General features: G+C 42.8%; 1 protein-coding gene across 1 annotated transcript in view; it reads right to left on the bottom strand.

Moving 5' to 3' along the window:
• Positions 1–22,616, bottom strand: part of MYO1H (myosin IH) — a 570,182-nt gene that overhangs the window by 71,128 nt on the left and 476,438 nt on the right. The window contains exons 24-25 of the mRNA XM_069212716.1: positions 13,253–13,336; positions 12,727–12,820 (exon numbers count right to left, since the gene is read on the bottom strand). Coding sequence (XP_069068817.1) covers positions 12,727–12,820; positions 13,253–13,336 — 178 coding nt within the window. The remainder of the gene's footprint in view (positions 1–12,726; positions 12,821–13,252; positions 13,337–22,616) is intronic.

The following is a 22,616-nucleotide window of genomic DNA, read 5'->3' on the forward strand; positions in this document are numbered from 1 at the left end:
GTAAAAGGGGCTCAGATGTGTAGCACCTGGTTGAAGCACCTCTGTCAGGAGATTGGACCTGACCTCTACAGTAGGTAGCTGTAGAGGTCAAGGCCAAGGATCCCAGCCGCCCTACTGACCACCATAGCATAAGTCGCTCCTTCCGCCGAAGCCACGGTAGGAGGAGACAGCATGCTAGTGTCTGGAGAAGTGTCCAGTCCACTGGCCTCGCCCAATTCCTGTGCCCAGTACAAAGATGGGTCATCCTGGTATTCATAAGGCTCCAGGGACCTCTCCAATCCTTCCCCAAATTCCTACCCATCGGAAAAAGGGTCTGTTAGAAATGGGGTTTCTGGTTGGCTAGCGTATGCACCTCAGCCAGGCAGAACTTACCCACTCTAGTCAGGGCTAGGGAGTTACATGTCCAAGATAACACCTGCTCACCCCCTTGGTAGCTTGGCACGAGCAGTCAGGCTTAACCCTGAGGCAATGTGTAAAGCGTTTGCACAACACACACAACACACGTGACGCAAAATGTACAGCACAAAGTAACCACAACACTGAGCAATTGTAAAAATAATCTGTATTGCACAAAACATAATTAGACCAACATTACACATGAATAATACCCTGCTACCTTAGCAGTTGTCAGAATGTTACACAAGTTACTAATACTCTGCAGGAATATGCAGTTGTCACATTAGAACACGTAAATACTCAGGATTCTGCAACATAAGCAGTAGTCAGGAATTATAGTAAAAGATATATGCACTTGTCATGAACAATTCCAAAATCCCCATAAAAGGAACATTAGCACATATATGTAAAAAACAGTAAACAGGTGGGAAACCTAAAACATCTATAAGTCTGTACTAGGCTTCTAGGGCCTATATTCCCTGAACAGTACCTGTTTCCAGTTGGTTTAGGCACTTCCAGTGCCTAAAAGGTGAGCACTGGGGCCCCCAGCGCTCCTATGCGCAAAACGGGGGTTGCTGGTAGAGAGGGGCGGTCTGTACCCCCTCTAAAATGAAAGACCGGGCCCCTCTGGGGATCCGTGATCCTTGGGGCCCCTGAGCCCTTTAATGGCCCTCTCCGAGGGGGGGGCCAAAAGCCAAAGGTTTTAGAGGAGTCGGGGCGATCGCGCCCCTAGCGCAGTGACCGGGGGAAAGGGAACTCCCTTTCTCCCCCGCGTCCTGCTTGCAAAGAGGCAGACGCCCTTGTCCGCGGTGCGGCTGCCTAATGGGGAAGCGGGGGAAGCAAGGGCATCTGATGAGGCTCCTCACCTGTTTCCCCTGGCGGACGCACCCAGTCCGGTGCGAGAGCCGCGTTTCTGCTTTCCCTCGTCCTTGAGGGAAGCAGCGTTGCAGAAGGGGAGCCGAGGTGTACCCCGGGGGCGCTCTGAAAAGGGCGCGTCACCCGGGGACACGGTAGGAGTGGCTCGCTCCTTCCAGTGAGTTTGTTGGTGCCCTGGGGGCACGGAGAGGAGCGCGATCCCCGTGCTCCAAGTTAGTTGGAGAACCCGGCTGCGGCGGTGATCCGGGCTCCAAATAAAACACTTTACTTAGCGCTGAGACCAAATCTGCAGCCTGGCAGCGGCTGTGGCAGTGATCTGGGCTAAAAATAAAGCGCTTTTCACATCGCTCAGGTCAAATCTGCAGCCTGGGCTGCGGCTGTGATTTTCCTTCAGCCACAACAAGCACGCCCTTGCCAAGGCGCTATGGGCAAAGTTTGTAGAAGGGTTTGCAGGGGTGAGGGGTCACAGCACCCTGCCCCTGGGAGCAACCAAAACAAGAAGGAGCACAGGGCTGGTGGGCCCAGCTACAGGACAGCAAAAGGGGTGCAGATGGTGGCAGTTCCTCCTAGTGACCAGGCAGGTCACAGGTCAGCACAACAGCAGCAGTCCAAGGTCGTTTCCTGGTGAGTCCATTCATCAGCGTTCTGTGTCCAGTTTCAAGTTCCAAGAATGTTCAAATTGTGGGGAAAATTCCCCTGTACTTATAGTCAGTTCTTACAGTGTTTTACAATAGTAGGGAGAGGAGGTTCCAGCCAGTTACAACTGGTTCTGGGAGTGCCCCCTCTCTTCTTTCAGCACAGGTTCCAAACATCAGTGGGGGGTTAACGACCCTATTGTGTGAAGCCAGGGCACAGACTTTACAAATGCAGGTGTGCCCTGCCTCTCCCTTCTCTCAGCCCAGGAAGGCTTTACAATATGTAGATGCACCTCTGTGTCACCTCCACCCTCCCTGTGTTCAGGCTGTCTGAGAAGTATGCACAAAGCCCCAACTTTCAGCCTGGCCAGACGTGGATTGGAGGCAAGCTGCAAAACACCTTAGTCATAAGCACAGATAAGCACTTTCTAGAAGTGGCATTTCTGTGACAGTAATAAAAAATACACCTACACCAGTAAGCAGCATTTCTCACCACTATCACAACCATACCAAACATGCCTACGCTACCCCTCATAAATCAGACAATACCCCTTACACATCCTATGAGAAGGCAGCACTCACAGCAGTGAGACACCAAGTTAGGCTGTTTGTCACTACCAGGACAGGCCAAGCAACATGGCACATGTCCTTCCTTCTACATACATGGCACCCTGCCCAAAGGGCTAGCTAGGGCGTACCTTAGGGGTGACTTACATGTAGTAAAAGGGGAGTTCTGGGCCTGGCAAGTAAATTTAGATGCCAGGTCCCTGTGGCAGGAAACTGCGCACACAGGATCTGCGCTAGCAGGCCTTAGACAGGTTTGACAGGCTACTTCAGTGGGTGGCGCAAGCAATGCTGCAGGCCCACTAGTAGGATTTAATTTACAGGCCCTGGGTATAGGGATACCACTTTACAAGGGACTTGTAGGTAAATAATCCAATCATACCAAATTTGTAAGAGAGAGCACATGCACTTTAGCACTGGTTAGCAGTGAAAAAGTGCTCAGAGTCAAAACGTCAGCCATCAAAGGTCAGAAAAATAAGGAGGCAAAAAGCAAAAAGTCTGGGGAATGACCCTGTAAAAGGGCCAGGTCCAACAGGGTCCAAATCCAACCTGGGGTGAGTAGGCCCCATCGGGGACAAAGGTGGCGTCAGGTGACTGCGCTCCGACTCCGAGTCATCAGGTATAAGGATTGGGTTGACGTTGATAGTGGGCACTACTGACGCCAGGAGCGTCGACAATCGAACCGGCGCCGGGGAAAGTCTCAGTGGTACGGTGCCACCGGCACGGAACCCGAAGGCCCCTCAACCGAACCCCCAGGGCCCGAAGGTGCCATACCGGGGTCGGTCCTCCCAAAAATGAGGCGCATGGCCTCATAGAACTCTTTAAGTTGGGAGGGGTCGCTCCAGCTCTCGGAAATTCGGGGAAGCGTGGAGCGTACCTAGAAGCAGGCTTGGAGGACAGAGGCCTTGAGCATTGACGCTTCTCCCGCATTGCATCAGCCGAGCGATGGGGCGAAGTCGAAAGGCAACGGGACCACTTTGAATTCTTCTAACCTGTGCCCGAAGATTTGGAGGAAGAAGAATGGTGGTTTCTCTGCGAATGGTGTAGAGACCTTCCTCTTGAGCGACACCGGGACCTACGCGGAGTCGAGCGCTGGGCTGCCATTAGCTTGAGAGAACGCTCTCTCAAGGCCGTCAGATGCATGACCCGGCAGTTGGGGCACGACTTCGGGTCATGGTCGTGCTCCAGGCCCCACAAACAAACCTGATGAGGATCCGTCACCGACATCATGCGGTGACAGTCCTCGCACGGCTTGAAACCAGTCTTCGGGGACGTCTTGAAGCACCACAAACTCACCCAATAACTCAAGAAAACGGTTGAACCAGGTCAAAAAGAGACCAGGTTTGCTCTCTCAGCGTGTGGTGCGGAAAGAAAAAAACTGATGTCACTGTGCTGAGGCGGCATCTATGTACTACTCCTGATGTCATCACAGCGACTACGACGCCCACGACGCCTGCGAAGTCAACCAACGCCACCTACAGACGCGCAAGGGTATTGCTTGAAGAAAAATCTCCAGATCCAGTCTGACGCCTGGAAGCAATTCTAAGGTAAGGAATCTGCAACTAGAAGTCTCTATCAGATAAAGTTTTTTAGATCAAAACAGGACCTCAGATGGGAAAATCTGAGGGTATCACAGAGATTATTTGCAGTAATATTAGTGCACACACTTCACTATCCCTTAATATTAGATGCAAATACATTTAGAATTCGGACAAGTGTGTCTGTGCACTGTCAGGTGACCTTGCTGAGGAGAGCATGAAAGAGATGAAACTTGATGATAAATTCATAGTTGTTCCTAACAGGGGCCCCTAAAATACATTTGGCCCAGGGCCTCCAAAATCCTTAAAATGTCTCAGATGCTACAGGAAGATCTGGGTTGGTCATGCAAGATGCAATAGATAGACAATCTGAGTATGCAGGGAGGAATAAAAGTGTGCATAGAATTCTATGACAGCCATATATTTCCATTCACACTGCACAGAATCCTTGTGAATCGTTTCAAAGTGAAAAATCCACACAATATTAAGCTGTTAATCTAAAATGTGTAGATTTCTGATTTTTTTAATCAAACCTTTGTGAATTGTGTCCTGCAGGTTTACCGGGGGTTTACTTGGTAGGTTAATTGGATAGTTGTAAAACAAAATAATGCATAAGAAACGGTTTAAGATTAAGTGTGTGTATTAATTTATATATTACACATTGTTTAATAGATCGAACTTTCATTATTTTCCCATACTTTATAAAAAGAAAAACATATTGTGGTGGATCAGGAACATACTATACACCAGATAGTCAAGTAAGGCTACTCTCAAATATTCAACAAAGCATAAATAAACATCCATATAAGAGCTGCACATTTCACACTCTAAAATAATGATACCCAGACTCTGATGCATGTCAAGAACAGCGGTAAAAGAGGACGCTGGTCAACGGAGAGGAGGAAATACTCCTCGCATATCCTTGCGGGAAAGGTTTTCGCCTTTGGTATTCCAGTCCAGAGATCAGCGGTGGAAAACAGCAGCAGGGCCATTACGCATCCTTGTTTGATACCCCGTTTGTAAAAATCGTTTCTGACTAGAGTGTGATTATCAGTTTAAGTATTGCTTGGAGGATATCCCAGTCGACAAGCTTCCTCCATTGTATTTGTCTGACTACTCCACCATGGGGTTGCAGAGTAGTCTATGTAGCAACCGAAGCCCGTTGGCTGGAAAGCGCAGTTTGAACGGTGGGCTAGATATGAGAGTGAGATGATACTATCCAAGTTTAAAGCTTTTTGTGTGAATCCAGTATGATAGCAGGGTATTATTTTTTTATTTATCTGCCCAACAGGGTCGGGTTGGGATCACAATTAGGCCCGCGCACTTCCAAAAACAAGTGGACCACATTTCCGGATGGTTCCTTTAATGGATCGCTATTTGTTTAGACTCATTTAACTCATTGTTAGATACATTTGTGATAAATTAAGCATTTTCAATCTTACAGAGACAGTTACATTGGTGAAAACTATAGAATCACTGCAGTTTGGCTGGGCTGGCGAGGTGAACAAAAATGTCCCAAGGGCCAGAACCACTGATCTGGTTAGGGTTGCCACCTGGCCGTTTTTTTACTAGCATGACTGGTATTTCACTGTCCTGGTTGATACGAAAATGAAGAAAATCACCCACAAACAGTATTTTTCCTCTTATCAGTATATACAGGGAGTGCAGAATTATTAGGCAAGTTGTATTTTTGAGGATTAATTTTATTATTGAACAACAACCATGTTCTCAATGAACCCAAAAAACTCATTAATATCAAAGCTGAATATTTTTGGAAGTAGTTTTTAGTTTGTTTTTAGTTTTAGCTATGTTAGGGGGATATCTGTGTGTGCAGGTGACTATTACTGTGCATAATTATTAGGCAACTTAACAAAAAAATATATATACCCATTTCAATTATTTATTATTACCAGTGAAACCAATATAACATCTCAACATTCACAAATATACATTTCTGACATTCAAAAACAAAACAAAAACAAATCAGTGACCAATATAGCCACCTTTCTTTGCAAGGACACTCAAAAGCCTGCCATCCATGGATTCTGTCAGTGTTTTGATCTGTTCACCATCAACATTGCGTGCAGCAGCAACCACAGCCTCCCAGACACTGTTCAGAGAGGTGTACTGTTTTCCCTCCTTGTAAATCTCACATTTGATGATGGACCACAGGTTCTCAATTGGGTTCAGATCAGGTGAACAAGGAGGCCATGTCATTAGATTTCCTTCTTTTATACCCTTTCTTGCCAGCCACGCTGTGGAGTACTTGGATGCGTGTGATGGAGCATTGTCCTGCATGAAAATCATGTTTTTCTTGAAGGATGCATACTTCTTCCTGTACCACTGCTTGAAGAAGGTGTCTTCCAGGAACTGGCAGTAGGACTGGGAGTTGAGCTTGACTCCATCCTCAACCCGAAAAGGCCCCACAAGCTCATCTTTGATGATACCAGCCCAAACCAGTACTCCACCTCCACCTTGCTGGCGTCTGAGTCGGACTGGAGCTCTCTGCCCTTTACCAGTCCAGCCACGGGCCCATCCATCCGGCCCATCAAGACTCACTCTCATTTCATCAGTCCATAAAACCTTATAAAAATCAGTCTTGAGATATTTCTTGGCCCAGTCTTGACGTTTCAGCTTGTGTGTCTTGTTCAGTGGTGGTCGTCTTTCAGCCTTTCTTACCTTGGCCATGTCTCTGAGTATTGCACACCTTGTGCTTTTGGGCACTCCAGTGATGTTGCAGCTCTGTAATATGGCCAAACTGGTGGCAAGTGGCATCGTGGCAGCTGCACGCTTGACTTTTCTCAGTTCATGGGCAGTTATTTTGCGCCTTGGTTTTTCCACACGCTTCTTGCAACCCTGTTGACTATTTTGAATGAAACGCTTGATTGTTCGATGATCACGCTTCAGAAGCTTTGCAATTTTAAGAGTGCTGCATCCCTCTGCAAGATATCTCACTATTTTTGACTTTTCTGAGCCTGTCAAGTCCTTCTTTTGACCCATTTTGCCAAAGGAAAGGAAGTTGCCTAATAATTATGCACACCTGATATAGGGTGTTGATGTCATTAGACCACACCCCTTCTCATTACAGAGATGCACATCACCTAATATGCTTAATTGGTAGTAGGCTTTCGAGCCTATACAGCTTGGAGTAAGACAACATGCATAAAGAGGATGATGTGGTCAAAATACTCATTTGCCTAATAATTCTGCACTCCCTGTATTTTAAAAGCAAATGTAATGAAAACAAAACAAATTATAATGTGTTCTAAAGGTGGCATAGTGAAATCTAGACAAAGGCAAAAGAGCCATGTTAAAAAGGAATATTATGTTTTTGTATAAATTGTCCTTTTATTTATCATGGCTCGAGCCTTTGCAGAATCTGACCAGCTTGTGTGAACTCGCCCCCCAGGCACTTGAGCGATTTACATGAGTACTAGATAAAACTAATTTTTTAATTTTAGGTCTTTTTAGATTAAGTGAATTGGCCAGAATCACGGGATGCTGAGCCTATGCTGGCAGTCTGAAGTAGTTTATTGCTTCTCTATTTTATTCTCTGGGAAACGTGGCCTCACAGCGAAGTCTGTGCAAATGAACACCCACTCCATCAGGGCCAAAAAGACAGTTGGGGGAAGTGACAACGCTCATCCTATACTCCCTCCTCCCCTGTCCATCATGGCCAGAATGTGTAGCTGGGCAGGGAGAGGTCAGATGGAAAATACTGCTGTTGGGCTGAGTCGGACACATGGAGGTCCGAGGTGAGAATGGCTCAAGGGCCAGAGAAACACCTGGACCTGGACCTGGGTCGGGTGGGAGAGGGTGTGGCTAAGAAGACACTTTTCAGTAGCCTGGAAGGGGCCCTGCAAAACTGTAAGGCTCTGTGGACCAGTTGCCTGAGGCTCTAAACCACCAGCCCAATGTGACCCTGAGGCACCAGCCCATTGCCCAGTTCCAAAATCCCAGTCTTATCGATCTTTTAGAAGAATGATTGCATATGATTTTGCCTCCACATTTATTAAAGGTATCAACTGATAACTTGCTGGGTCCTTGGTGTTCTCCTTAAGTATTCGATGCAGTGTAAATCAGCATCAAGTTTGCTGAACCTGCGCGTACATGAAAAGGGCTTGATACAACAGTGATACATGCTAGGACCGGAAATCTGGATCTGCGTTAAATAGCAAGTCCAGTAGATCATTTGTGCCTGGTGCCTGCCTTCTTGCAATTCTCCAGTACATTGTTAACTAGTGTCAGATTAATTTGCTCTCCCATTTGTGTTGCTGTCATGATCCTTTTATTAAGCGTCTTTACGTCTTCAGGGGCAGTTTTTTCTGTTGTGTCTATATTTTCATGTGTGCACCCATTTAATCCGCAGTATACAATTTTCCTTGTTATATGTTGTTTTCGAGAAGCTGTTTACATAATGACAGGATTTGGGTTAATTATTGCGCCCAAACTGAGAACAATCTTTAGAGAAGGATACCTCAACTAGTTTGCCTGCTTAGAAGAATGAGGAGAAGGAAAGGACGCTAAAAGACTAATCATAGACAAACATGAAATTCGAAAGTTACTTTCAGGAAACAAAGTGAAATGAAGGTCGAACGACCAAAACAAAGTGAAAAATTGCTTAATGCAAAACCTGTGCAAAGCCTCAAGGTCTATGCCTTAAGTAATGGTCAATCTTAAAGGGTTTCAGGGAAGAATAATGCATTTGCTCGAAGAGGGGCTACCATCAGAAACATACCAGGTTCTGCAAGAACCATATTAGGGAGAAATATGTTCTGGGTACTCTTGAAAAAGTATAAAATCAATTTGAGCTTTTATCATGAACTGTTATCGGGTTGCTTCTCAAAAACCTGGTATTTCAGCCAGGATAGGCTCAAAATCAGCATAATTCTTATTAAGCTCATCTTAGTCAAAGGTAAAACAAGATCAAAAATATGATGGTCCCAACAAGAACCACACCTCAGTCTCACTATGGATAGTGAAACAGTGCTGCAGTGGTCTTAGTGCTTCCAACATTTTTAGCGAAAGGATTGGACAGGCAATGTATGATAAGACATCTAGCTTTCTTTCAACATTTCCTGGTTATTATTTGCCAAACAGTTTCTTGCCATGAAATTGTAAATCTAATAGACACTACTCGATATCTCTAGAAAATCCCATTGCTCACAAGAACAGCACATCACATATACCTAAGGATGAAGCAATGGCATATACTGAGTCCAGAGTGGCATGCTTACACACTTCCATCGCATCAGATAGCAAATGCTGAAAAAGCCCTTGCATGTCCTGGACAAGCAGTAATGATCAGCTTTGCCATTTCTCAAGCACACAAGAAAGGCAATTTAGAAGGCAAGCAGAATTACTTGCACAGTAAGCTAGACCTGCAAGGTTACAATGTTTTTGGCCCAGGTAACCTCTTGCATTCTCAGTCAAGAAGGAAAACATTCAGGATCTCATTTTCAAGAATCTAACGCATCAAAATCGATGCATCGGATTTCTTGCGCCTGCCGCAAATGCCCTAATGACACGATGGATGTGCTGTGTTTACAATACAGAGCTCTGTGGAGCAAATTCTGACACATCTTTTGGTGCTAAAGTGACACATTGCTGGAGTTGCACCGAAAAAATGATGCAATTCCAGCAAAGCATCAGAAAACAAATGAGAGCCCTATGTTAAAAGGCACAAGTCAATTCTTACGCCTGGCATGAGCATGTGTAAGCATTTTGACACAGTCAAGTCGCAGAGTGACGCAGTGAAAAGTAAATTTCACTGCGTAAGTTCTGTGTGGCTTTTAACGTGGGAACACCTAACCTGCATACATTATAACTGGCGCAGGTATATTGTGATGTAGGCCTTTACAAACTAACGCATTGGGTCCAAAGCATCAGTTTGTAGATACAGAGCAGTGTGGAGCACTGATTGTGCTGCCACTGCATCAAAAAAGGGCAGCACAAGCTCCTTGTAAATGAGGGCATCAGTTTTATCTTTTACAAGAATCACCTTGATTGGGTAGAGGACTTTTCCACAGCCTTAACTCTCTGGAAGTGAAAGAGAAGTCGTCGGTGGGTGCTTCAGACAGCATTGCAACTTTATCTTTGAGCAGCAGAAACCTCTATTTTGGAAATTAGAGAGGGACTATGACTTGGAGTTCAATTGTGGGAAGCGGTGAAACCCTACTGAATCTGTGTCTCTAGCAATGAGTGAAAGTAGTGCCCTTCAGACCCACAACAAATGTCTCCAAGCATTTCATAACAATCCTCATTCAAACAATCCACATTAGACTTCCCAGACAACTTTCATTTATCCTTTGAAGGGAATCACAAAAATGAGCGAAGCTAGAGTATTTACACCATTGGCGGTGGTGCCTTTATAGAGCTATTTTGCTACATGTGATGATGCATGGACACACCCACAAGCCTAGTCATTCTGGCACCTCTGAGTATCTGCTGCTGGGAATGGAGTTTGCCATATTCAGTCTTATGACTTGGAAGTTTGAAGTGATGAGGACCCTGCATGAAGAAGATTTTAATAGAGAGTTACTTTATAGTAGTGGATTCAACACTCTGCACTATTATCTGGATGCTATTAAATATTACTCCTCCACATCTTGTCTGAGTACTGTGTAACTCTATGTGAGAATATTTACTTCATTATGGATGCCCTCTCCTCACTCTGCTACTTATGTCTCTGTGACATTGAACTTCACATCAATAACCACACTGACAAATGCCTACTTTCTGCACTGCTATCTGATCATGCCATTCTTAGCATTCACTTTCTCTCCACCAACACTGACAGCAAACCCATGGATCTTATAATCTTCTCTAACTAAATGTATCTGCTATCAAAATAGCCATTCCTGCACTCCTCAGAAACCTTCGCCCAAACCATCAAAGCGTTCTTTCCTCTAGAACTTTAAGACCTATCCGATCTCAACGCCTCCCGACTCATTTGCACTAAATATATCAGAATTCACACCAATATTAAACGTTCCCTAATGCCCACTTCTAATAAATCCTAGATCACTCTCCTTTATGTTTTTCACCAGCCTCAGGAGACTAGTCTTCAATAAGATCACTTTGTACCTCACCTCCAACCATCTCAGCAGTTTCAAATAAAGATGGTCATGCAAAATACATTTCACAGGAACCACCCTCGGTCTAATTTCCAAAGGTATTATCAATGTCTAACACAACCATGTCACCTTCATTCTTGTCCTCTAGGTTGTATCTATTTTGTTTGACATAGCTGTCCATGATATACATGACATGCCCCTAAATAGCTTGGGAATATTTAGACACATTACTGTCCTTGTTCTGCTATCTAGCTGATCAATCATATTCTTTGCCCTGTTGCACAGCCAAGTTGACATCAATACACATGTCAGGACCTTCCCCAAAAGCTTGTTCTTTGGAACCCTCTTCCTCGCTATCAACACCCCTTCAGTTACATAATTACTCATTTGTCTTTTTCTAACACCTTATTATGGTTGACTCTGAATTCTTTGTCTTCAAATTTACCATTCTCCTACTTTAAAATATAAATTATGGTTTACCATTGACATACTTTAAATTAATCTAATTCAAAACTAAAATTATAATTTTTCTCTCTTGTAGCGCCCCTTCCATTATCAGTTTGCTACTGATGCCACACCTCCATATTCTTTCATTTGCAGCCTTTTGTACACTTCTGCTTACTAAACTTCACATATGTTGCTGCCTGATATTCCATGCCATAATGTTCACAGAATCCATGCTTACTTCCCATCCATGGCACTTTGATGTAACCCTCTTCCAAAAACGTGTACTAAGCAAACATGACTGAAAAGCCTAATCCTAGGTCTTCCAAACTAATATTTTCCATCCCAAAAGAAAGTGATAGCTTTGGCATCCAAACTCTATTCATTCTATCACCATCAGTCCCTACAACCACATAAGGAGCAAAACAGAAAGTCGCATATTGGCGTGATTAACAAGGAAATGTTAAAAATGTTTACACACTTGCCCGACCTTACATCTTTGCAGATTTCTGACTTTTGACATTAACAAAATCTTCTCAGGCAACACCAGGCAACCTATAAATGTTGCTGGTTCCCAGGTGTAATTATGGAAAATATTTGTGCATTAGGATGAATAATTCTGCAGATGACTTTTGCATATGCTGTTGTACAATTGTGTATGGAAATTACCTTACCTTTGAGCAACTGACTTTAAAACAAATCAGTCATGAGTAAAATACTTTCCCCATAGTGAAACCCCTCTCCTAATAATACCACTAATGTTGTGGGTGTTCCAATATCTAGCTCACCCTAGAAAGGTTTGATCATTCCCAAGCTCAAAAAAGATTAGAGAAAAGTTTGTAAATGGCCAAACTTTGGTGTGTGAATTACTCATGAGCCCCTAAAAGGCTGTCGAGCACGAATCTCAGCACAAAACACAAGATAAAATGAAGGCTAGAGAAAAAGCAGGGAAAGTCTTTGCCTATGGTATGGACAAGGTTTTTAACAATATGTTAGTCTATGATCCATTCCTCTCTCGTCTCTGTACAGGCTGGCAGACAGCCTCCAATTCAGAAGTGATCTAAGGAAACAAAATCACAGTGTACATAGCCACTATTATAACATGAAAGTATGAAATACACAGGAAAGGTTCAATGTCACTTCCTCCACAAACCACTTCTCCACGCAAAGTGAGGCACTTTTAAGTTGAATGCTTACTGAGCCTGGTGTCTAAAAAAGGCTTATTTAAACTCTGTTTGTACCCATCCTTCTTCCCTTTGAATATATTGCTTGTCACTGTTTTCTGCTGCATCTAGAAAGTTGAAAAAAAAACAAGGTAAATAGGTTTTACATTCTCAGTTCCCTTCCCACCTATTAGGTAGCTTCCCTATAAGTAGGTACTTTTTCTTTAAATAATTATGGCACTTTGTGAGGCGTTTGTATACTAAGACTTTTTCCTCAGTTCTACCCTTAAGAATCTATGTCTATTGTACTTATATTTTGGTTATCTAATATTTTTTTACTTCCTCCAAGTCTGTTTACCTAAGCCCCCTCCCTTTGCAATGTTATTAGATAGGGCACTGTAATTCTACTCAGAGCACCCCAGTTACTAGTCAGCTCCACTCTGGAGGAAATACAACTAAAGTGCGATTAAAAACCCTAGAAAACATAAATAAATCACATATAATAACAATGTTTATTCTAAGTGAAAAATAAAAATTACCTATGTGTTACAAAAACATACCTGAAGTACTTTTTGTGGTGTAATTCCGCGACAGTATTTTCGCACCATGGTTCTAATGCATAGCTTGTGCAGTATTTCGGAGGTCTACATCATAAAACAGACAGGTCTCAATGATTAATTGCACGATGAAAGCAGGACCCAATACAATTATTTGTTACAAACATCTACAAAATACGTTTGGGCATTAAAATGCTCATTTAATATAGACTTTAACTAACAAAACATTACTTACTTGTAATCATAGTACTCCATCGTGGGAATTTTATTGAATTCATAAAGATATAGACTTCGTTTACAATATTCGCCTGGTGGATGAAAGGCAAAGCTGCCGAAAATAATGAAGATGGAGCTACTATCTTACATACTGGGATAGAAATATCTGTGTACATGGCATCAGGAAGTGATTTACACAGCAACGAAGCAGGTCATTTCCTTCACCAAAACTCTATGGAGAGCAAGTACCACAATAACAACCGTGCTTGACTATGTTCCCCCAAAATAATCATTTGAAACAAGAAAACATAAAAGGTAAACAAATCCACTAATGACTAAATGGTTCATAGACACACTTACATGAAACTAGCAAACCCTAACTCTCCAAGAGCATCTTCTAGTGGGATCACGGCTATCTTCCAAATGAGAAAAGAGCGAGGTATCGAAGCTCAAACAAACCAAAAACAATTAGTCTTGTTTCACCACTGCATGTATTGGCTTTCCCAGTGGTGTCAGTTGGCCATCTTTGAATTCAATGTTTTGTATTTTTTTTTAATATATATTAATACCGTTTCAACATGGATACCATGTTCCTTTGTGTTATGTGTAATGGAAAAACCACAATGAAGAATAGAAAAAAGTAGAATTCGAAGATAGCCGCACAAAAGGTGTTGGGAAAGAACTCCCCAATGGTGAAAGACTTAGAGCTAATCGACTTCTGAAATAGGGTTAGAAGGTGATCCTGGTACAATTTAGGAGGTGCTGGCGAGGCTTAGTGGAGAGAGATCCTCTAGGCACAGGGTGGCATGTATGGCATTCATCCTATGAAGTTCAAGGCTGTACCACGAAAGACAGTAACGCTTAGGAGAACAAGGTATTTTTTTCTCCTTGAGGACCTGCACTATTAGAAATCGACTCAAATGCAAAGGAGGCAGTCACGATCCTTAGCAGACAAAGTTACATTAGTGTAAAGACTGTACATTCCCTAAAGAAAATAAATTTAAAAATGAGTAACGACCCTGGAAAGAAAAATGATACGTGTAGAAAAAGTTAAACTCCGCAAGCATTTCATGGACTGGAGAAGCTCCACACCTTGACTGAAGATTTGACAGGCAATGTCTAGAGTGACTGGAAAACTAACTGAGAGCTACAAATGTGACGTGTGTGTTTTGGGGTTCCTGAAGGATAAGAAAATGATGACGTCCCTGACTTTCGTAAGCCTGGGCTCAGGAGGACCTACAACTGGCAATAGAAATTCATCACACAAAGAGGCTCAGGACTCGCTGAGTAAACCTGGATCAATCTACAATTGGCCACACTCTGCTTATCATGCTGAGGTCTGTGCAAGGAAGAACCGAGAGGTTGTGCAATGTTAGGAATAAATAAGAGTGGCGTATCAAGGAATCCTGACACACTTATTCTAATACATGGGCCCAGTTCGGAGCTGCAGTGCTATACAAAATGTTCAACATATCCACCATTGGAGAGGACAGTATACTTTTTCATCATTTTCATCAGCAAACACCCAAAGCATGGACAGGGCGGCAGACACTATAGTGATGTAGAAATCCAGTAAGAGAAGCTCAATGTAACTTACATTAACCTATGTATCTGTTGGAATGTGCAGAGAGTTAGCCTAGTGCAAGAACAACAGTGCAGTAAATAGCGGGCATGTCCCTTGGAAACATACATTAAGAGAAGGTCAAGGGTAGACTGTCAAGTCAGGTGCAGTGTCCCTTGAAGCGGTTATTCTTCAGCGTTTTATGAATTGTAGGAGTTTAGTGCTAATCTGATGTCAGCATCACATTTGCCTTCACATGACATACTTCTGTGATAACTCTGAAGGGTGAGCATATCACACAGTGAATTAGTGTGAAGCGATGGACAACAGTCTGGGACTACACAGACTGAGAATTCATAGAACTTTGTAAACGTCACCATAACACTGCGATGGCATTATAGTACCGTATAATGTATTTTGCCCATTATGTATTTTATATATTACATGTTTACGTGGAGGTAGTTAGCTTGGAAAGGGTGTTTTCCAAACAGGGGAATGTGTTTTTAAAAAAAGTAAGCAAAATAATCAGCTATATTGGTTGTCTGCAATACAAAGATGAAATCAATAGGTGATTACGTAGTTGCGATTGTAGAATGTCATAAAATACCCTGTGTGTTGTTAAAACATTTTCTGTGGAAAGGACAGATTGCTGAAGCTGTTCTCTTCAAGGTGCAGCTAACAATGGCTACTGATTAGAATTCCAATGTTCAGGTTTTGTTTACATTTCATGAACAGATCGTTGATAAAGCAATGACAAATGGACAGAGCTAGTGAAATTATACTATTACGAAGCTGCAAAATTATGGATTGAACACACTTGCCACATAACGTGGACATGCAATTTGGACATTTCAACAAAAAGTGTTGCTTCTAGCTCAAAGGGATCAAACAATTCAGTCAGAGAATGTGCCTCAAAATACCACATAATGTGTCCTTTCCATCAACAAATGAAAGACGTTACTTACCTAACCGCAGTTCTCCAATGTTGGCCTCTTTCATAAATTCAAATACTTCAACCACAATTTAGCAGATTTCTATAGTACAAATTTGAAAGGATATAAGCAACCAGAGTATCTGATCAGGGATGGCCACTTGCCATTTATTAAACCAACCAATATTGGAGTACTGTAGTTATAGGTTAACAACATATTCTTCTCTAGAATTTGATCTTTCATAGATTCACACATGAATCTGAATAGCATCTATCATCCATTTTCAGTAAAAAACACATTAATAAATTGAAGACATGAACTGGTACAAATGAAAAAGGCTTTTTTCAATGAAAGAAATTACGCAAGGCTGCTTGGCAAACTGATGATTCTCTTGAAGAATCTGTATCTTGTAAATGTGTGGCAGCTCTTCCACATTGCTGCTGTACATATATCTGATAAATGAACACCAGCATAGAAAGGTGCTGCTGCTTCTACCACCGTAGTAGAATATGTAGACTCTGTAGAGCATAAGGGATAACCAGCCTTTCTGTGACAAAAACAGTCTCTGCTGCAGTCCATCTGCTACAATCCATCACCCACTGCCTTGTTTTGAGAGTGGATGTTTCTTTTGCGGGTCACCAAAGACCAATAAAAGCTAGTCAGACCTCTGAAGTCATTTGGTAAGGTCAGTGTTGAACTTATGTCATCTTCAGACATCTAAGGAATGCAGCACCAATTCTGCAGATGTGGGAGGGTTCTGGAAAAAGGCTTTAAGAAACTGGTTCATTTAGGTGAAAGTCTATGCATCTTGTGAATAGACTTTGGACTGGTGTGCCAAAGTACACCCCCTCTGCAGAAAAACAGAAATCTCTTTAAACGCAAATTTCTCAAAAATGGATGAATGGACTTAACCAAATAATGAGTGAAGTTCTTTCTGCCAAATTTGGTGCTGCCAAATTTGGTATAATTCTGTTCAGCCATTTTTTAAATATCGCTTCCCAAAATTGTGCATGGAAATGAGCATGGAAACATTATGTTTTGGATCCCCTCCTTTTTCTTGGCTCCCACTTAATGGATCACCTCAAAACTTTCCAGGTAGGAGCTGAGGTGGATGAACTTTTTCTGGAAGGTTTCATAAAGATTTGTCAAATTGCTCCAAGGTTATCGGCGAACAAAAAACATTCTTCCTATGCAAACTGTGATCTCACTAGAACTACATTGTAGTGACCACAACTGCGCAATTAATATATCAAGCCAGCAGTAAGCCGAAAACGTATTAGGAGATACTGTTCAAATAAATAAATGTCACTTGATTTCAACTGGTCATGAGAGAGAGCATCTTTATTTTGCTGGTGTGCTCCTCCAGCAGCATACTCTACTCCACTTGAGGTGAGGCTCTTCACGTGTTACTGGTGGCATAAATATATATATATATATATATAAATATATATATATATATATTACCAACAAAGCGCTTCCTGCTTTTCTTCCTGACTTCGCCACACGAAGTCGGTCCACCGCTACGGGCGCAGGACCCGTAAATAATTATAAAAGTTACTGATTAGTCAGACACCGGCACTCCAAACAACTTGAATGTTTAATTATAGGCTTTTAAAGTCTTTCAAGAGTAACAATGTATCGACTTGCGACGGCTACGCGTTTCAACCATTGCGGTCTTCTTCATTGGCCCATATCATTACAGAGGCCCCCTCTCCCATAGAAAATATACCATTTGCTGTACTAAACATAAAACACAGATTTATAAGTGAAAAAAATACTATACAAACCTAGTATATAATTCTAAATAAACCAAGAACATATATAAAATGACGGTATCTAAACCCAAATATTCGAAATTTCGCCATTCTATTTCCAAAATACAATTCCAAAATACATTTTATAACATAGCAAGCCCAGTGGCATCATACTCTTGACATTTTCTGGCCTAGTGGCCACCTGTCATTTAACCCACAAATCATCTTTTTTTACTCAACTCATGAAATTAAAATCTTATCCATGTATAGTTTCGGGAGTACAGGCCAACAATTGAATGCAAGTCTGAAATAATCCCAGAACCTCAAAACAAATTCAAAATAAAATGTGACACTATTAACAGACTCTGGGGGTTAACCTATATGCACATAAAGTTCCTCATCCTGGTTCAATCCCCACGAATGTCTGCTGTTTAATCAAATTATGTACTTCCATTCTTCTGAGAATCCGCTAACTGTCACCCCGACCTTGGGGTTGGTAGTGCCCTGTCAATTCCAAAGAATGACATTTTTTCAACTTTTCCTTCATGTATCAAATTACAATGGCGGGCTACTGGATAGGTTACATCATTGTTCCAGATGGCACGCCAATGTTCAAAAATGTGTTTCTTCATCGGAAAAATTTTACTACCCACATATCGGAGCCCACATGGACAAGTGAGAACATAAACAGCAAAATCGGAGTTACAATTAAAAAATCTTTTGGAGTTACAATTCAAAAAACGTCTTGATCTTAACTTCCTTTCCTGTGGGTGACATGTACTTTTTGCAGCTCACACTGTTTTTACAGGCCTTACATTTCGCACATTTGAAAAAACCTTGTTGTTTGCCTAGAAAAGTCTCCCTATTTTTAATCTGGTAGCTATGCACTAGCATGTCCTGTAGGGAGCTACTTTTTCTGTATGTTACCTTTGGATGCGGACTGACAATCCGGCCAATCACCCTGTCTGTCCTTACCAGATGACAAAATGTTGTCAGAATCTTCCTCACCTGGTGGGACTAAGCACTGTAAGTAGTGATGCATCTCAGGGTATTCTCATTTTCCTTTGTACCCCTGCCACCTTTTGACAAGCATCCTTGATCACTTTTATTGGGTACCCCCTAGATTTAAATCTCCTAATCATATTTGCTTGTTTGTTTTGAAAGCTATGGGGCGTACTACAGTTGCTCTAAGTAATTCCCCATAAGGTGTACTCCACTTCAATTTTGGTGGGTGATGGCTATAAGCATGTAGGATGCTATTTCCCGCCATACTTTTCCTAAAAAGTCTGGTCTGAAGAGTACCTCCTTCAACTGTGACCTCAACATCCAGAAATTCCATAAGTTGTCTATGTGTTTTATGTGTGAAACTTAAATTGAACTCATTATTAGGTAGCCGGTCCAAGAAATCCTATAACACTGCCTCTGGATCATCCCAAATTGCAAAGATATCATCAATATATCTCGTCCAGAGAATTATATGTTTAGACCATTTCTCATTTTCATCCAACATTACATGTTGTGTCTCCCACCTCCCCAAGAACAGACAGGCATAGCTTGGAGTGAAGGAACTTCCCATCGCAGTCCCTGTGGTCTGCCTATACCATTGATCTTCAAATAAGAAAAAATATTCTCCAAACAAAACCTCAACATTCTCAAGAGCAATTCAGAAGGTTCAGATAACCTGATAGGCTTGTCCCTAAAAAACATGCTGACATGCCTGAATACCTAAATCATGTGGGATGCAAGTAGACAAGGAGATTACATATATGGTAACCATGATATAGTTGGATTTCACAGGATATTTTGTATCTTAGTGATGAAATCCATACTATCCCTACTATATGATACCAGGCTAAGTACATAGGGACTTAAAAAATAATCAAGGTATAGCAAAGTGTTCTCTAATAAACTGCCTCTCGCCGATACTATTGGTCTGCCAGGGGGATTCCTACTGTCCTTATGAATTTTTGGCAACATATAAAAACAAGGTGCCACCGGTTTCTTGACTGTCAAAATTTAAACTCACCATCCGTGAGAAGACCACAATTGTAACTATCTACAAGTAAATCCTAAAATACGGTTAGTGAGGTTCGATATGCTGTCACCGTTGACCTCTGAAAACAATTTGAAAGTAACAACTGTCTCCTCGCTTCCCTTTGATATTTTTCCAGATCCCATAACACTACATTACCACCTTTATCAGCTGGTTTGATCACAAAAGAGGTTGCTTTGTTTAATGATATTAATGCTGCTCGTTGGCCTGGTGTTAGTTTACTGGCAAATGTGTCCCTGCTGTTCTTCCATAATTCAATCAGATCAAAAACCACCAATTTGCGGAAACAGAATGGCGAAATTTAGAATATTTGCGTTTAGATTCCGTCATTTTCACTTCTAAATCTGTCTTTTATGTTTAGTACAGCAAATGGTATATTTTCTATGGGAGAGGGGGCCTCTGTAATGTAATGATTTGGCATAGTTAAGAAGACCGCAATGGTTAAAACGCGTAGCCGTCGCAAGTCGATACTTTGTTACTCTTGAAAGACTTTAAAAGCCTATAATTAAACATTCAAGTTGTTTGAAGTGCCGGTGTCTCATTAAACAGTAACTTTTATAAGATATATATATATATATATATATATATATATATCCCCTACTGACGGTCACCAGTAGGTAGTTATAGTTAGGACCTAGTTTGCATAGAAAAACTCGTTTTTCGACTTGGCTATATCTAAGGCTTGATGAACCTTTATGTAATTTTTTATAAAAAAGTATGCCCAAGGGTCTTGTTGTACATGTAAAGTTTCGGGGTGATCCATCAAGAGGAGGCCGAGAGAAAAGGGGGGGGCAGAAAAAGTGTGGTTCCTATTTTAATTAACATAGCAGTTTTGAAAATGACTACAGCCTGAACTGCTGGACGGAATTACACCAAATTTGGCAGAAAGGTAGCTTTTCGTCCGGAAAGCATGCTTTTTGTTATTTGGTGTAAATCTGTTCAGTAGTTTTTGAGATATCCAGGGTCCCAATGAATATCCAATCTTGTGCAGAGATCTGATTGGCTGCCAACACTTCAACCAGGAAATGTTGGCAGCCAAAAAAAACTGCAAAAATAAAGAAAAGGAGGCATGGTACGAAAACCCTCACCCTCTAGCCTTGGTCCTGGGGTCCCAGTGGGACCCTGTCAAGGCAAGAAAGCATTGTGCCCTAGGGTAACTATAACTTGCGCCCTTGCCATACACTGCTAATCACCCCACATATTACACCACTTATGACATCTTTGATAACATCATTCATAATATCAATGCAACATATGCAGTAAAAAATATTGATGACAAAACTGTGCATGGAGGGGCATGAGTAATAGTTGCCTTAGGGCACGAGTTATAGTTACTTAAGCTAGTCATAACTATAACTGTTGAATTTCCATGATTTTGTGTGAGTATATTCAGAACCTCCAACGCTTGCTTTAATAAAGCCCTCAGGTGGGCCAGGTCCTGTGGGCATCTAAAAATAAAGGAAGGGTGCACATGCCCCCCCCTCCTGGGCTTATTTATGTCCTGGGGACCACCACCTCCTAGGGGCAATTCATTGCAAGTAAGGGGAAGCTGCGTGCCACCTCCACACTCTGACAAACCGCCACCTTCCCAGGAATGAATTTCAGATTTATGCAGGGAGCTTGTGTGGCCCCAACTTCCTCAGGGCAGAAAAAAATGATTAAGGGTGGTCCTTTGCAGCACCAGACCCACTACCACCTCCCCAGGGAAATGAATTGCAAGTGAGTGGGGGCCACATGGCCCTCCGTAGCCCCAGGGCCAGCCACCTCCACAAAACTATTCATTTAAATTAAAGGGGGGACCGCACAGACACCCCACAACCCTGTGGACCCTGGCCGACATAGGGGCAGGGAAACAGAGGAAACAATTCCTCTCACAGACAGGAAGCTGCATCTTTAGCAGCTCCCTGTCTGTGACAGCAGTGCTTGCTCCTGCTGGATTGCGGGGAGCCGGCCGGGACCGCAGGGGCCTTGAGGCTCCCCCTACGGTCCCCAACGATGGTGACAGAGTACCCGGAGAGGCACCCAGGTGACATGGCCAGGCTCCAGGGGATGGGGTACCCAGGGCTGAGATTGGCCTGGGGAGGGGGGTCAAAATCAGCCGCGGGAGAGGGGCTGCACAGCCCCCAACCACCACACTGGGCATTGAACCAACGAGGTAGCCAGAGACACACTCTCACACCTATTCTCACACCCAGAGAGGCAGGCCCTGCAGCCAACTGCTGCTGCACATGCCCAAAGGCTGAGCCCAGCTTGGGTTGAATGGCTAGAGGGTTGGCCCCAGCCAGGCCCTGCGACCAACCCCCACCACTCACGACCCATGGCCGTGCGTGGCATGGATGTGTGTGGTTATAGGGGTTGGCCGCAGGGACTGTCAACAGGCCAGGCTCTGTGGCCAACTCCCACCACACATTGCCAAAGGCTGTGCGCAGCAGGGGTTGGATTAATGTTTAGTAATGAAAATTACTTTACAGTATAAATACTATAATAATTCACTGGAAAAACCAAAGGTTGTAGGGATGTTGTAGTTAGGAAACAGAATTTTAAAAACTTTAGAAATTCACTTAAAAAGCCAACGGTTTCAAGGTGCTCTTCCCCTTTGCCGATGAAGGAAGAGCTGCCCTAACCAATCCAGATGCTGCTTTCATGCTGTTAACCAGCATGAGAACAGCACCTGGATTAGATGGAGCAGCCTGGCTGGATGCTCTTTAAGGCCATAGAGGCCTGTGCTTAAGACAGCTGAGTGGAGAGCTTCAAAATGTGCATGTCACTTTGGCCGGAGCAAAACAGCCGGCCTATGTGACATGCGCAATTTGGAGTGTCCAGTAAAGCCAGTGCTCCAGTCCTCTGCTGC

This window comes from Pleurodeles waltl, chromosome 11 (genome assembly GCF_031143425.1).
Source record: "Pleurodeles waltl isolate 20211129_DDA chromosome 11, aPleWal1.hap1.20221129, whole genome shotgun sequence".
In the NCBI taxonomy this organism is placed as follows: Eukaryota; Metazoa; Chordata; class Amphibia; order Caudata; family Salamandridae; genus Pleurodeles; species Pleurodeles waltl.